Genomic DNA, 16,150 nt, shown 5'->3' on the forward strand with positions numbered 1-16,150 from the left:
CTCAATTATACGTTTTATACAACTGCAAATTCTTTTTTGCTCTTTCATAAAACCAAAGTTTTTGCATTTACGTCATTGTTCTTCCGGAACTGCGATACGCCGGTGTCAAAATGGCAGAAGGTATTTGGAGTAGACGTACAAACAGAGAGCTAATGATGATATAAAACAAGCCGAAAATAACACAAATACTTAGAGCATAAAGAGCAAGTCGGTTAGAGCACACTGCCAGAGTGTCATAGCAAAGAATTGTAAAAATAGTGCTGGAGGGAGCAGAAATCGATTAGAAAAAATAGCTACAAGGAGTCAAGTGCGATATACATGATGTAGGAACTGGAGAAAGTGCAGGAGATTGAAGCCAAGAGTCCAGAAGATATCTAGAACTGAACTATATATATATATATATATATATATATATATATATATATATATATATATATATATATATATATATATATATATAAATATATATATAAATATAAATTTCGAGATTCTATCAATTGAAATAATAATTTAAAGATCCGTTTGAAAACAAATGGACTAAGAAGTACTAGAGGAACAAAAAAATACCTTTTGGGTTTCTCCAAAACAAATGGCGTTTTTTCTGGCATCCGAGGGCTGCGTGGTTCCAATGAAACATTATCATAACTGTCATATCTGTGATAGGAAGAATCTAATTCCTCTTTAGAATTTGCTCTTCTTTGTAACAAAGAACTTTGAGAAATTGCTCCTATATTTGGAATTATTGGCGATGTATCCTTCAAACTTAGCATTTTAAAACACTTTTTATTCCACTATTACTCATAAATACTTAATATTCACGTGAATTTGCAACCGCGTACTTTGCTATTATGCCTTATCTCACAATGAGAACAGTCATTTTTTCCGTTATCTTGTTTACATAAGTATTAGGTACTTGAATAGTATCCCAATTTTATTAATTGAACATTGTACTGCGTCTGTTATAGTCACGATTTCTTTATTAAAAATTATGTGATCATCGTACGAAAAAATAAACTCGACTGGTAATACATGTAAAATTAATAATGTTTTTATTTTGCTGTTAAAATTGTACACAAATTACGACTGTCAATTAATATTTCCTCTTCCACTGACGAAGGTACGTATTTTTGTTCATATTTACGTAACGTTTTTATTATACATTAATTCGGATGCCAAATATTTACTAGAGGTCGTATTTGAATATTTTTTTACGTCACGAATTACTACATATTCATACAAAGTACACATTGTTTACTTTCATAATATACAGTGGTTTCTATCGGGAACGTAGATTATTCTTTCGGTTCGTTAAAAATGGTTTGCTGGAAGTGACTATCCAGACTTTTGCTTTTGCTACCGGTGAACGTTGATTTTGCATTGATATCTGCCGAAAATTCCATAACTCAATCTTCATCCCTCATCCAAGGGGCTGGCATTGTCTCCCCAAAAGTGCGCCACTATAATATTTAAGAAAAATCATAAGATTACTACAGCCTCTTCCATAATCATCAACGGCCAGCCTATTCCCCGGAAGTCCCAATACATGTTTGGACATAATAATTTCTTATTTAAAATTATTTAAATTTAAAAAAACAAATGTAACCCAGACTGAGATACAATCTCTTGTGTGTAATTTAACTGACCCCCGTTGCGAACCATTGGGATCCGTCAGTCATTTAGTCGAAAGATACAATAACGTTCCTTATTTTTATCCCCCATTAACTTATCCTCTCGGATTACCAAATTTCTGTCTTATATTAATGTGTCTAAGAAAAATTATAAATTCAGCTACTTACGAGGATGTATAGATATCTAGTTAGCCTAGGCCAGTTCTTAGAAGTGTCAGTGTAAAGTTTGACGTCAAAAAAGTAAACCAGAGTTACGCAATAAATTAACAGAAAAAAGATGGCCACCGAAATTGTAAAAATCGAAAAATTGGAGTATCTATGCCATCATCAAGAACCTGTATTACTGTTAAGAGCAAAGCAGATTTACGAAGATATGCTTAATACCCTCGGTGAATAATGTTCTTTGTATGTGACCGTAAAAAATTGGACTGCAAGCTTCAAAAGAAGTAAATTTCCCATTGAAGATGATGGCCGATCGGGAGGCCAGTTTGTGTCAGTCCCTGAAAATATCGATGCAGTTCATGACATGAAAGGAGAATGAACATTGAAATCCCAATACTCTGATGCTAGAAAAATTTGTGTATCATTCTATCCCGTTTCTCCTTATTTTTGCAGTGTTTTTATTATCATTCACTTCTGTTTTCTTTTCTATTAATCTTGCTTCCCATATGATTCTCTTCAATTACCTCTAATAATACTGTATATTTTTCTTCCTCATTTTCCTTTTATTTTACTGAAACTGTGTAGCAGTGCACTTGTCTCTATTAAGGTGCGTCTCCATTGAACAAACAATGGGGAAACTAGTTTGTCGAACACGTTGATTAAGTGCAGTTTTAAAGAACATTTCTTATTTCAACAAACAATTGTTTGACAAACATTTTCAGCAAACAAATGCAATTCGACATGAAACATTAGTCAGTTAGGTTTTGTCGGTGATTTGAACCGCCGCCGTCATCTGGCCTGCATTGCAGCAGCTTATATTTTAATGGAAGAACCTCGTTCTCGTCGATGGTGACAGAGACAATTGTTTTTACGGCGTTATGAATATAGTGGTGATGATTTCCGAAATGATTTGACAGCTGGGTGTTTGTTTACAAATTTTACGAGAATGTCAAATGGGGATTTCGAATTGTTAATATCGATGATAGGACCAGTGATAAGTAAACAAAATATTAATTTTCTACGTTTTCGCCATAAAAAGATTGTTCATCTCTCTCTTTATTCATTCCCTCATAGCACTCTTTCATTATGATATAAGATTCTTCTGAAGTTTGCCTCTTGCTAGGCTTTTTATTAGAATACGTCGACGGCATGCTACTCATGGAGCTTTTTTCTGACGATCCCACACCGCTGTTAATGGATGGCGATACCACTTGACTGGCGATACAATTGGACTGATATAACGCTGGAAAACGTTTCCCAGGCTGTTGATTTGTCAACCAAAAAATTAAAATAAGTTAATCCCCACTAAGGCTTCTTTTTTTCTGTGGCCCCCATCCCGGATTTACAATCTGTTGCTAGTAACTTTTTCTCTCGTCTATATTGCACTAGAAGAGTTTCAATCTTTCTTTTAATCTCGGCGACATTATTTACACCTAAATATTTTGCAATGTCATCTAATGCATCTCTTCTTTTGATTTTGTTTTTATAATCATCATTATTAGGGTCCCACAATAAAGGTTTACCTTCGTAAACGTTAATTAACCTTATCACATTCTCCTGGCTCCAAAACACACACACACAAACACTTTTTCACTGAATATTTTCAATGAAAAAATACAAATAATAATGTGTATATTCAAAAATTACGCCGGAAAACCACTTCAAAATACACTAAAACAAGCCAAACAGGTGGTAGGGGAAGTCACTGTCAAACAATGTTCGATCTAGGACGGGAACATTCTAGACAAACAAAAATGGCGGCCCCTTTTCCTTCCACACATGAAATGTTTGTTGGGATAGCGTCCACACCAAAAACACCGGCAAACATTGTTTGTCAAACCAAAAAGTTTGTCGAAATTTTCGACAAATGTTTGTCCAGTGGGGACGCGGCTTAAGTTTGTTGTTCAGTCATACCAGGCATTTATAATGTGTTTATTCTTAACTTCGATACACTTGTTATCGGGGCACATGTCTACTCGTTTGTTTACTGCATCTTTATGTCTTGTTACTTTCATCATTCATGGTTTTTTATATTTAGTCTATATTCTTTTACATATCTGATTCAATTGACATAACAATAAAAAATAAAATATTAGATTTGTTCCAGTAGTATGCTCTAATCATATTTTGAGTTGTGATGCACTACGCATAACTTGACTATAATCTATTAGCAACATGTATTCAAAAATTGTTGTTGGAACACCACATTTAACCCAGGAAGGGTTTCTTTTCCATAATTGTGTTCATCATTTATGTTTTTATATAGTTTTACTGGACCATTCACTTTTATCTCCACTAAAACACAATAAATGATATAAGGTTACCTAGACAATTCATTTTATTCAAAACATTTTTGCTCGACTCGTATTAATACTGAACAAATTTAATTCATTGCTGTTGGAAAGTTATTTTCATATCGAGCATGATCAAGTAGTTACAGACAGTCTGCTGGGACAAACATATTGTTTTTTATAATCATTAATTTCCCAAATATACACCTATGCATATATAATGTAAATATAAATATGTAAATCATAGTTTATATTAGGAGTAATTTATAGTTTCTGGTTCTAGTTTTTATTAGAATACCCCCAAACCCACAAATTAATATCCACCTTTACCGATCTGATAACCAGATGAGACGATTTTTTATCAAATATTTTAATTTCATTAATTCTAATCAATTTTTTTCATCATCTTCATTCTTTTGATAACTGAATGAATTTTATTTCAACTAATAGTTTTTAACACAAAGAATATGCCTAGGTAGGCTCAGCTACTATACCTGGCAAGCATATGTGAACAGGTAAGTCAATATAGGTAACTACACTGATCTGCTAACCAATCGAAATTGATATCAAAGGTTAGATATGTTAATTACAAAATCAATTATATAACAAAAAAACGCACAAATATTATTTCCAAGCTAAAAACTATCAAAGTTTTAGCTATTTGATATGTGCAAGAAAGAAAGTGGAGAATTATTAGAATCTGATGATCAGTATTTAGCTTCTAATGTTTCTGATAGTGAACAATAAAAAAAATAATAAATATTTGAATTTAATTTTCTTATGTATTTTTTTATGCTTTGTAATTAACACTTTTAAAAATATAAATGTATTAATTTTTTATTATACTAATATTTATAAGTAACACTCATTCTTTTCCACTTTACAGCATTTATTTAATTTTAAATAATAAATAAATTATTCTTTATTTAATTTTTAATTTAGCTTTAAAGTGAAAAAAATTGTTGAAAATAATTTTTTTTATTTATTAATATATTTATTTATTTTTGATTATTGCATAGTTGTAAGTATATAAGATGTGATCGAAATTAATCCATATATTTGATACTTCTATATGGACAGTTTCTATAAGTTGATGCTGTTCCGACTAAGGAAGACAGAATGACAACGATTTTTCTATTCTCCGAGGTTCCAGCTCGTTTTTGCGCATTCTCAAGCATGAGCAGTATAGATTAAGTGACTCGAGGGAAAGAGAAAATGAATTTTGTCGGCATTGTATCATAGAGACGTTTTTTCGCATAACAACTGACCATATAGGAATATTACTTACATATATGAATTAGTCACTCCATCAAGTGTAAATAAATGCTGCCTCTATCGCTCACATGTACACGAACATGTGCACTTGAATACTTTTAACGCAGCTGCTATGTTGTGTCCTGTTTTACACAGACCTTGGACCCTCTACTTCCTCTTTCACACCTATCAAATACCTGAAAGTTTTTAGCTTGGCAATAATATTTTATGTGCGATTTTTTGCAGGCAAGTCTATATAATTGGTGTTGTAATTAACATAACTAACTAACATTAACTAACTAACTAACTAACCTTTGATATCAATTTCGATTGGTTAGCAGATCGGTGTAGTTACCTATATTGACTTACCTGTTCACATATGCTTGCCAGGTAGCCATACAAAAAAATGAGTAGATGAGCCTACCTAGGCATATTCTTTGTGTTAAAAACTATTAGTTGGGATAAAATTCATTCAGTTATCAAAAGAATGAAGGTGATGAAAAAAAATTGATTAATATTAATTATATTAAAAATAACTATGAGCACTTTTTGATAGGAAAGTTATCATAGGCATATTTGTTTATAAGTCATATTTGATTAAAAATCAGATCGGTGAAGGTCGATCTCTCACGGTATCCTCTACTATTAAGATATATTGAGTTGAATAGGAATTTGAAAGTGTATTTAAAAAATGCCAATTCATTCCTTATGCTATTTAAATAAACTAGAGAAGCTCTATAGGTGGGATATTGATTTACTCAAATTGAAATTATGCTATTTTGATCTTTTCAATGTAATGTAAAATATTTTTTTTTCGAAAACAGCAGTATTGTGAAACATTAATGACTATTGGTCGATAGAAATTGGCACTGGAATAGCTTTTAAGTGTCTAGGAACTGAAGTAACTAAGCTGTCATCTGCTTCATGTTCGACAGCACTCAATTACACGTCAATCAGTTTACAACCTTCCAGCATTACGAATAATTCAAATGCTCTATTTTCACTGATATAAATAAATGAAGAGGAATAATATTTGCATGCCGATTTTTGAAAAATAATCATATCAGCTGTGTAACTAAACACAGCACTCATAAACTATTCTGCTCGCCTCAATTATAAATATTTTTGATTCTGGGCGATTTTGAAAAAAATATAATATGTAAATCAGCACTAAAATCTCCCTTTAATGCTCGTTTAGTTATTTGCCTTCAGCAACTAAACTCCTGCCTCGTGACACAAGTATGACTTTAGTGCCTTGATACATAAATAACTATTTTTATAAGAACAATAATTAGTATCTAATTGATGAAATGACTTATGATTAAGTATTTATGATTTTTATGGGGGTTAGCCACATTCAATTATGTATTGTATAACTAATGAATCCCCAGTTTGTCACAAACCTTCTATTCCTACTTCTTGTGAGAAGTTAGAATGTATACTCAAAACTGTTATTTAGATAGTATGAAAGTTTAGTATTGATCTGTAGACCATTATATTCAATTAACACAATATTATATTATATTCTTGTATAATGAAAAAGTGTTAATCCTTTATGGCTACATAGAATAAGTATGTGTGTAACAAAAGAAAGTATTGAAATGTACAAAAAAACATATAAATTGATACTCAAACTAGTAGAGACGAGATTTAAATAGACAAGTTTCACAGTGCTATATAATATTATATATAATATTATACATACACCACAAAAGTCTAAATAAGCAAAATAAAAATTTCAACTACTTTCTTGGTTTAGAATTGTTAAATTTCAACTACTGTGCCCCACAACACCATATAGTTAATTTCTTTAAAACAGTTTAAATCAAAGCTATTTTCAAGCTTACCCAGGCATAGGGGTCGGCGACATTTTAATAATCTCCAAACCAAATAAACTGAAAATGAAAGCAATACAAAATTACCTCTTATCTCTATGCAAATAATTACAACTAAATTTACCATATTCGATTAAAACATACATAAATAGATTAGGTACTTCACAAAAAGCACATCCATATACTTGACATTATATGTATTAATTGCAAAAATTGGTTATAAAATAAAACAAATAACAAGCTAAGAATTGAGTTTAAAAAATACATGCCTTTTCACTCACCAATAATAAAATTAAACAGAAATAAAATTGCGAAATATCACACACCCAATTATTGTGGTCAGAACCAGCTGTCAATGTCAGTTTAGCCTTGTTATGATAGTTTCACATTCTTTTCGCATTTCTATTCCAACACTATTGATAGTTGCTCCTTTACTATCGTCTGCAATATGAAGAAAGATGTGTACTACAACTGATCAGTATAAGTGAGCGTACTAATTATGTAATTTCAACCAATCACGTTGAACATGTCCTTTTTGAGAAGAGCCCAATCGTGGGCCGTTTTTTATATCATATATATAATATACAATGCTCAGCTCAAAAATGTTACAGATGTTTATCGGAAATTACCATGAAAATAGAAAAGGTACTTCCATGGATATTACAAATAAATTGATTGTGAAATTATTGTAATTGCTTGAAATATTTATAACTTATCTATATATTTATAAGTTTTTAATTATTTGTTTTAAGTATGAAATATTTCGATAAACAAATAATTTAAACATCGGAAGTTTCAATTGAAATACAATTTCAATGTATACTAGTAACAAATCTTATTTATAAACTTATTATTCAAGATGAAACACCTACCCAACTCAAAAATATGACCGGAAAATATTTAGATTTTATTACTAATTTCACAAATATTTCAATGCAATAATACAATTCATACAATTTACCGTTAGATTTATACCGTCGTGGTTTTAGCTTTTGAATTTGGGAGGTTAGTCATAAATTAAAATAAAACTAGTAAGAAAGAAAAAGTAAAACTGCGATCAGAACTTTCTTTCTCTTGGTGATTGTAAGATTGTAATAAGTTGGAAATAAGAAAGACTGTAGAGTAAAAGAAATTGTATAGTCCTGATCTAAATTTTTTCCATTAATTTCTGCTCTATTTTTAATTGTTTTAGGTTACTGTGAAAATAATTTGTCAAGGTCAAGAAGAAAAAGAATTTTACCGTATAATTTATTTCGCAAGGGATTTTTAATGGTACCATTTCAATGACACTACTATCAAATAATGAGCAGATGTATACATACTGATAATTCATAAACTTGCATATGAATTTCCTAATTTCCATCCACTGTTTTTTATTTAAATTAAGAACGAGGAAAAACGAGCTTAAGGAAACCCGCAAAGCCTTCATAGAAAAGGCAGAGGCACAAAAAAAAAAGATCAATGAGAAGTTTTTCAATACAACTGAATGAAGAAAAGGCAATGAGCTAGAACAAGTTCAAAGTTTTGTATATCTTAGGGTGGTTGTCAAAGATGACGGTGACTAGTAAGAAAATCTGGAAGCGAGGATGACGAGTAAACAAGTGGGAGCGTTGAACGCGATAATAAGATCTTAACAAAGTAGAGGAAGAGAAGTTAGATATATGGGAAAGAAAAATAATGAAATGAGGAATCTATTTGGAGGAGCAGAACTAAGCAAAATAATAAGATCCAAAAAAATAGAGTGGCTGGGTCACATACAAAGAATGCCAGATTTTAGACTAACAAAAAAATTATGGATATGAAACAAGGAGGAACAACAAAAAAAGGAAGACCATGGAAAAGATGGTACGCAGAGGTGATGGAAGACCTAAGAGAGAGAGAGAGGAATTTGGGACTGGAAAAAGAAAAAAAAAAGGAAATGGTGGAAGGGAATCACTTTAAATCACATCTAAAATAATTTGAAGTAAAAGTGTAGTTAATGCCTTCTTAGTTAACTAAAATTCAGAAAGCTGCCATTATTGCCAAATTCAAAGATGGCTGGTGTTGTGACTGTCATGGTGAAAGCAGTGTCATCGTGAAATTAGAACAGTAATAAGATGATACCGCGCCTGCGTAGTTTGCAGTGACTTTTTTAATACTTCCCTTTTTTTCAAGTTATCTAACTTCTGTCAGATATAAGGAAACTACTGTCAATAAAATCAGTGTTCATCCAATTTCACTATTGTGTTCGTCTACACTTTAATAGCTGGTCTATCAAAAACTGTCAACTCAGCTAGGTCTTTATACTACTACCGTAGCCGGACTGAAAAAGCGATGGGAACAAGACGGGACTTTGCGCCCAAAGGCTGGGTCTGGTAGAAGTAAAATTTCAAATGGCACACAAGATGTTGCATTGATTAATTTTTTTAAGAGAACATCTCTTTAAATCGGCTGCTAGTACTGAAAATGCAACAAACTTTCTAGGATCCTGTTCTACGGCATGTGAGCGTCGGATTTGAAAAACTGTGCAAGTGCTAAGAGAAAGCATCGCTTTCAAATGAGTGCAAGTCAAGTTGTATTTGCACATAGTTATGTGTATAGTGATCTGGATTTTTGGGAAAGAATTGTCGTCACAAATGAAAAAAACATTCAAATCGTGCAATGCAATACGACGGACGTATTCGCATTCATAGACCATCAAATTGAAGATTTAAAACACAATATGCTGAGTGAAGTAATGAGCCATATTTTCAGTAAATATTTGTACTTGAATGAGTATCAATGGGCTGGAGTATGCTGGAGAATTGGTGCAAGGTTCAGTTCTGAAGTTTACCTCATTATTCTAGAGAAAATTATATTGCTATTGATAAAATCAAACTTATGATGAAAGCGATTTCAATTACAGACATGATAATTGTCCTGTCCACACCACCCGCATAATTCAAAAATGGTTTTGACTAAACAATATTGACACTTTGACTACACCGTGGCCGGCAAATAATCCTGATAGGAATTCCACCAAAAAATTATGGGGGTGCATTGTAAAAAACAAATAACAGAAGGAATTTTCGTCCCAGAAATCATGAAGAGTTAAGGGAAGCCATTGAAACAGCTTAAGAAGACCTTAAATTAAATGGAAATATTTGTCGGAATTTAATTCACTCCATGCTAAGAAGATTAAAAAAATTGATTGAAAAAAAATGGAGCCACCATTAATTACTAACAAATTTGTTCTTCTATTCAATTATTTATTGTGTTTTATCATCATTAAAAGTATTATGTCTATTCTATATTATTTTTATTATGTACTTATTTAAAAGGGAAACTATCCTTCCAGTACAGGAGACAGATCTATCCGCCAAATCATTGACTTTACTGAAAACAAACCGGAAATCAACCAAATTAGCAGTTCTAGTATGAACCAATACGATTTATTTCAATATTTTCATTCTGTAGCCCTGTTTGGTAATGACAACGGAGGACCTCATCATTTTAACTTCTTTGATTCAGCGATATATTTTTCTCTATCTCCTCTTAAGTCTAGAAATTATTTTTTCCAATAGGACAAGGTGATCAATATCAATACCAAAATTGGCAGTACCCTCAGGGAAATTACCAGTGGGGTAGTTATGGCGTTAACTTAAGTTACCAGTAGAAATTCTGGCTGTTTACGTCGATTTTTGGCGTTAAACGTAAATGCACAATGCCCAAGGAAGACAGTTTTGAACCAGGTGTCCATATCAACTCAAGTTCTTCTAGGTAGATTCAGAAAGATGATGAAAAGAGTGTTGTTATAGATACAACGGCACAAAGAGATTTGTTACTATTAGTGATTGATGGACTTATTGCGCTTCAGTAGTCTTCAGAAGAAAAAAGATACTCCGCTGTAATTCTCAAACATATCTTGTAATGGACAAATGGGTTTGATTGGTGAGGATTTACCCGAGTCGGCTGGACTGAAAGGGTTAATAATTATGGTATAATGAAAATTTTTTTGTAAATACTGATAACTTATTATTGGTGAACATGGCACCGAATGTCAAGTAAATGTACACAGCTAAAAATTGCAAAAATATGTCTTAAGGTTTGTATGCTATTTCAATGAACAGAAGTGTACTAACAATAGACAACCATACTCACATTAATAGTTAGATACTTTCTACTAGGCAACACTAAATAAAGTTTGATACAAAATGATTATTATTGCGTAGAGTATTGGAATTAATTATATGCGGTGCCATATTTACAGGAGGGCCGGAGGGGCAAATTTTGTGGTCGGCAAAATTGAAAAATGAGGAAAAAGATTTTTACTTTGAAGTAAACAATTGAAAAATGATAAAATGATTTTGACAAAGTCAACGCCTTTCGTTTTACCGTTTCCGTTTTAAATTGTCTAATTAAAACAAAACCCCACGATGTAGAGGACTGTTCAGTCAATCAAGAATGTGCTGTTGCTTTGAGTTATTCCCACGCCGCGCGCTGTCAAGTTACAAATTGTACAATACTAAACTAATGTTGCGATTTTATTTCCATTCCCCCGTACAATGTTTATAATATTCTGATAGAGAGAGAGTCCCATTAATCTCTATCGTCATATTTAGATAATTTTATTGAGATTTAGTTTCTTGATCATGCAAGAAATTATACTAGCTTCCAACTTTGCCATCCTTGAAACCATCGCACCTCTCCTCCGCCTATTTCCCGCCTACTAACAAGTTCCCCCCTCATTACATGGTACTGCCACTGATTATATGTACAGGGTCCTTCACAACGAGTCGATATGTATATGAGAAAGTACTGCGACTAGTGTTCTGAAAATTTACTTGCATGGATTTTCCGAAATGCTAATTTCAGCTTTTAAATTCAAATTTCTGAAACTTCTGCTAATACCGGAAGTTGAACTTTTTGTCAAGGTTTGACAGATTGAAAGCTGTAAATGTTATTTGTCCAAATCCTAAAAATATTAGACCTGACTCACTCAAATTTGGAAATATAATTTATTTAGTGGAGGGCTGCATCTGTCCAAAAATTTCGAAAATGTGAAATAATTGAAAAATGGTGGACTTTAGGCATACTATGCCTCATATAAAGTTATATTTAAATTTCACGTAGATTCCAAAAAGTTAATAAAAACCATAGCATTCCGTTCAAATTAACGAAGTTTGGGTCCACTTTCAGAAGTGGAAGTTTCAGAAAACTGAAATTATTTTAGCTGAAACGTACTGTCCCATATGCATATCGATTCAGCACGTTGTGAAGGACCCCGTATATAGTAAGTTCAAGTAGTTATCGAACTTTGTTAATTGTGCTACCTCTTAGCAATTCTTGACCCCAAAACTAGCGCCCATAACTGGCGACCCCGATGTGATAAGCAATAGATATAAGAACAGTGAATATTTTTTTGTGGGCGTAAAGGTGTATACACAGTGTACCGCGAAGGGTTTAAGTGAAGTGCAGTAATAGTTCCAGTATGACTGACGGTGTAAATTGTGCGGTTGCGGTAGCCATGTGGTTCATCTTGCGGTAGCCCCACAATCAGCAAATAGCCTCGTTTCTTTACGTCTACCGGCATTCTTACCTACAAAACCGGTACTCTGGTTCCGTGATCAACGAACGAAATTTTGTTGCTTACAATATAATAGAGGAAGAAGAAAAATTCACTCATACGATCATTGCACTAGACCGGCTATACTTCCTCTTCAAGTACCATACATTTTGCATCGTGTAGGTGTTCTCTTGTCCAAAACTTCTGATCTATTATCTGAAGGCACCCTTCGACTAAAAATTGTTGCCGCACCCTCAATGCCACATCAGTCTCTTATATTCCGTAGCCAGGAATGTTGTTTCTCTCCTTTTGTCGATCTTTTCCGTCAGTATGAGCTTGAGAGCTGAATACCTTGGTCCTCGCAGAATGTGTCCCAAATAAGATACTTTTCGTTGTTTAATTACAGTACTTCTTCATTCGTCATGTACTCGGTCCATGGGATCCGCACAAGTTTGCGCAACAGCCACATTTCCATTGCTTCTATGCTGTTTAAGGATCTCACTTTCAAGGACCACGTCTCCACACTTCACAAAAGGATTTGCCAAATATAACATTTTATCACCCTCAATCTAAGGCTTAGGGGGACTTTTCGGCGGATTAGGAACTTATTAAACTTTGTAAAAGCTGTTTTTGCAATTGCTATCCGAGTTTTAGCTTCCTAGTCGTGAACTCATTTTTCATTTAACATACATCCAACGTATTTGAATTTATTTACTTTCTCTATGTTATTTCCATTGACAAGTAATTGAGTTTAATTAGTTTGGTTTTATGCGCGTTTATTGTGAGTCCGTATTTGGTTCCAATTTCGTTGATAGAATTGACTAGCTCTTGTAGGTCTTCTACGTTGTCGAATCATATCGCAGTATCGTTGGCAAAGACGGTACCGGATGTACAGTGCCAAAATGCACGATTTCATTTTAAAACCGCCGATCGTCAATTCGTATAAAAAGCTTAAGGAGGAATTAATCCGTTGCGGAGGCCCATCGCAGGAAGAAACAATACTACAACTTTTGGAAGTTGGCGATCGAAAGCCATATCAGTTTTTAAAGTCCAAGAGCTGGCTACAAAAAACAGGGTTGAAATGGTGCGCGCCACTTCAGCTTGTAAACTGGTTGGCTCAATTTAGTACATCACCAAACGCCACTTCTTAAGGTCGGATATGGAAATGCCAGCCGGTTTTCCCGAACGAAAAAATTGACTGAAAAACCTCATAACGGGCGCGCGTGAAACCTTTTGTAACGTGGGGTTTAAACCTCAAATAAGAGCGGTGTAATAGCAGTCTTCTATTATAATAAATATCTCTAAAGCTTCTCGTAATTTTTGAAGAAGACAGACACTATCGAGAATTTCCTTAGGTGAGATAAATATCGCATTTTCTTCACAGATATACATAAACCTTTAGTGGATCAGTGTTTATTTTGTTTATTTTTAATACGCCTGACGGGAGAAGAATTGGATGTCAGCCTAGTTAGTGTTTTTGTGAATCTAGAAAATTCCAAGTCCAAATCACAAAAGAGCATGTTCCAGTCGGTTGTTTGACAACGGTGCTTGAAGTTTTGAAAACTTTTTTCCGAAAAGATACGGCATAATTGACAAGAAGTACTGTTAGTATTGGATTTTACCAAAAACACTTCTTCATAATCGGAGAGACCTGAATTAAAGATAGTACAGTCGGTTGATTCTGGAACATATGATGACACGACATAGTTTATAGTACTATGACCATACCAGAAGAATCAAAAATTGACTGAAGACATTCTTGACCAATACACACACTGGAATAATCAATATTGACATCGCCACATTGAATTAGTTTGCTTTTTAAACGTAAGGACTGTGTTATTTCGGAAAAGTAGTTGTTTGAGGACATGATCATAGTACCTCCATGAGATAAATTAGTTCTATTGAATCTTGCTACTGTGGTATAGTTTTTGACAAGAACAGGCTCATTATTATTTAACCAATGTTCAGCGAAGGCAAAAATTTCTGGAAAATTAAGCTCCTCTAGTAAAAGATTCATTTCATCTGTTTTGGGTCTTATGGAGTGAATATTAATAAGAAACAGGCCGAGCATGCTATCGTTCAGTCTTTCAAAGGGTGCTTGGTTCTCATCGCGTCCTTTTTAACTCAAAATTTCAACTTTTACCTGGAGAGCTACTGGAATAATATTTGCTATTGCTTCTCCTAATTTTTTTAGCTGTAGAAGTTCCTCCGTTGAAAAGAGAGACCTGAAGGCGAAAAGACCTGCTTCAACCAATACCATACGCGTTGTGGAAGCGATAATATAACTCTCGCAAGGAATCCACGTCGCTAGGGAGTCCCTCTAATCTACTGATAAAAGTTTTCTACTACAACAAAATAATAAAGGAAAATCATACAGTCTATTGCATTTAATAATGTATTCTAAACCATATTTATTTTGTTTAGTGTAGTAATTTGAGCTTGTTCTTTCAGTGTATCCGATTGTACTTTACGTCAAATGATTCACGCTTTCGAAACTCATTTATCCAATGTTTTTCTCAGCATATTGATCAATTTTCCTGTGTACATAATCGACTGGAATGCATGCGCACTGAGGTTCCCTTTCATGCTGGAGTCGATATTCACCGACAGTTTTCGTCCATGTATACAGCTATTAACGGTGGAAAATTGCAGCGGGTATTTTTATATTCGGATCATTACATTTATCTCGTTAAATATATTCACTCATATTTAATTCAATAAACTTCACTATTATGTTGTAAGTTGTTTACAATGCGGCACGACAAATTGCCATTAGTCGTGAAGGGAAAACAAGTATGTACTTATTTGAATTATTATTACATTGTTCGTAGAATGTGTATAATTGATTTGTTTTGATGGAACGTTACAAAAAAATTATAAAAAATATGTTGTAATATAATAATAGATGGTAATAATAATTAACTTAATACTTATAATTAGCTTAACTTAAGAAAGTTATACAGGGTGGCGCAATAGAACGTGCATTTATTAAGTATAGGCACTTCTCTAAACGTGAGCGCAGATTTGTGAAAACTCTTGTCAATAAGGTAATTTTATACTTTCGGGGTCACCTCGTTTTTAGCTCCAGAAAATCAAAAAATAATCCGATTTCGATGAATTTTTTTCAAATCTTACGGTGAATTTATGGAAAAAAATATGGAAAATTTCTCACCTAGAAAGTTCAAATAGTTTTAAAACTTTAAATGTGATTATAAATTCATTTCTCAAATACTCAAAAATTTGAGTATCGAGCCATCATCAAGTACCTGTATTTAAAAGGGTTAAGAGGTAAGCAGATTTACGAAGATATGCTTAATATCCTTGGTGATCAATGTCTTTGGTATGCGACCGTAAAAAATTGGACTTCAAGCTTCAAAAGAGATAAATTTTCCATTGAAGACGATGACCGGGCGGGAAGGCCAGTTTCTGTGTCAGTCTCCGAAAATATCGATA

General features: G+C 33.2%; 2 protein-coding genes and 1 long non-coding RNA gene across 9 annotated transcripts in view; 2 read left to right on the forward strand and 1 right to left on the reverse strand.

Moving 5' to 3' along the window:
- The window catches only part of LOC130901987 (LIM and senescent cell antigen-like-containing domain protein 1), a 30,796-nt gene extending 23,187 nt beyond the window's left edge, over positions 1 to 7,609 (reverse strand). Inside the window, exons 1-2 of one of the 6 annotated variants that reach the window (XM_057813742.1) lie at positions 7,452 to 7,609; positions 7,183 to 7,230 (exon numbers count right to left, since the gene is read on the reverse strand). In XM_057813742.1, coding sequence (XP_057669725.1) covers positions 7,183 to 7,205 — 23 coding nt within the window. In that variant the 5' untranslated portion in view covers positions 7,206 to 7,230; positions 7,452 to 7,609. Of the gene's footprint in view, positions 1 to 567; positions 1,121 to 5,369; positions 5,533 to 7,182; positions 7,231 to 7,294; positions 7,422 to 7,451 lie in introns of those variants that run through there. The other 5 variants (XM_057813741.1, XM_057813744.1, XM_057813746.1 and 2 more) reach the window with 5 other exon arrangements.
- Positions 7,599 to 10,434, forward strand: LOC130901989 (uncharacterized). The gene is made up of 2 exons (XR_009060346.1): positions 7,599 to 7,815; positions 8,363 to 10,434. It is a non-coding gene; the product is annotated as an uncharacterized LOC130901989 (long non-coding RNA).
- Positions 10,435 to 15,295: 4,861 nt separating this feature from the next.
- The window catches only part of LOC130901990 (ethanolamine kinase 1), a 37,453-nt gene continuing 36,598 nt past the window's right edge, over positions 15,296 to 16,150 (forward strand). The window contains exon 1 of one of the 2 annotated variants that reach the window (XM_057813752.1): positions 15,296 to 15,490. The gene's annotated coding sequence lies outside the window, so the exon portion shown is untranslated. The remainder of the gene's footprint in view (positions 15,491 to 16,150) is intronic. The other variant, XM_057813749.1, reaches the window with a different exon arrangement.

This window comes from Diorhabda carinulata, chromosome X (genome assembly GCF_026250575.1).
Source record: "Diorhabda carinulata isolate Delta chromosome X, icDioCari1.1, whole genome shotgun sequence".
Taxonomy (NCBI): Eukaryota; Metazoa; Arthropoda; class Insecta; order Coleoptera; family Chrysomelidae; genus Diorhabda; species Diorhabda carinulata.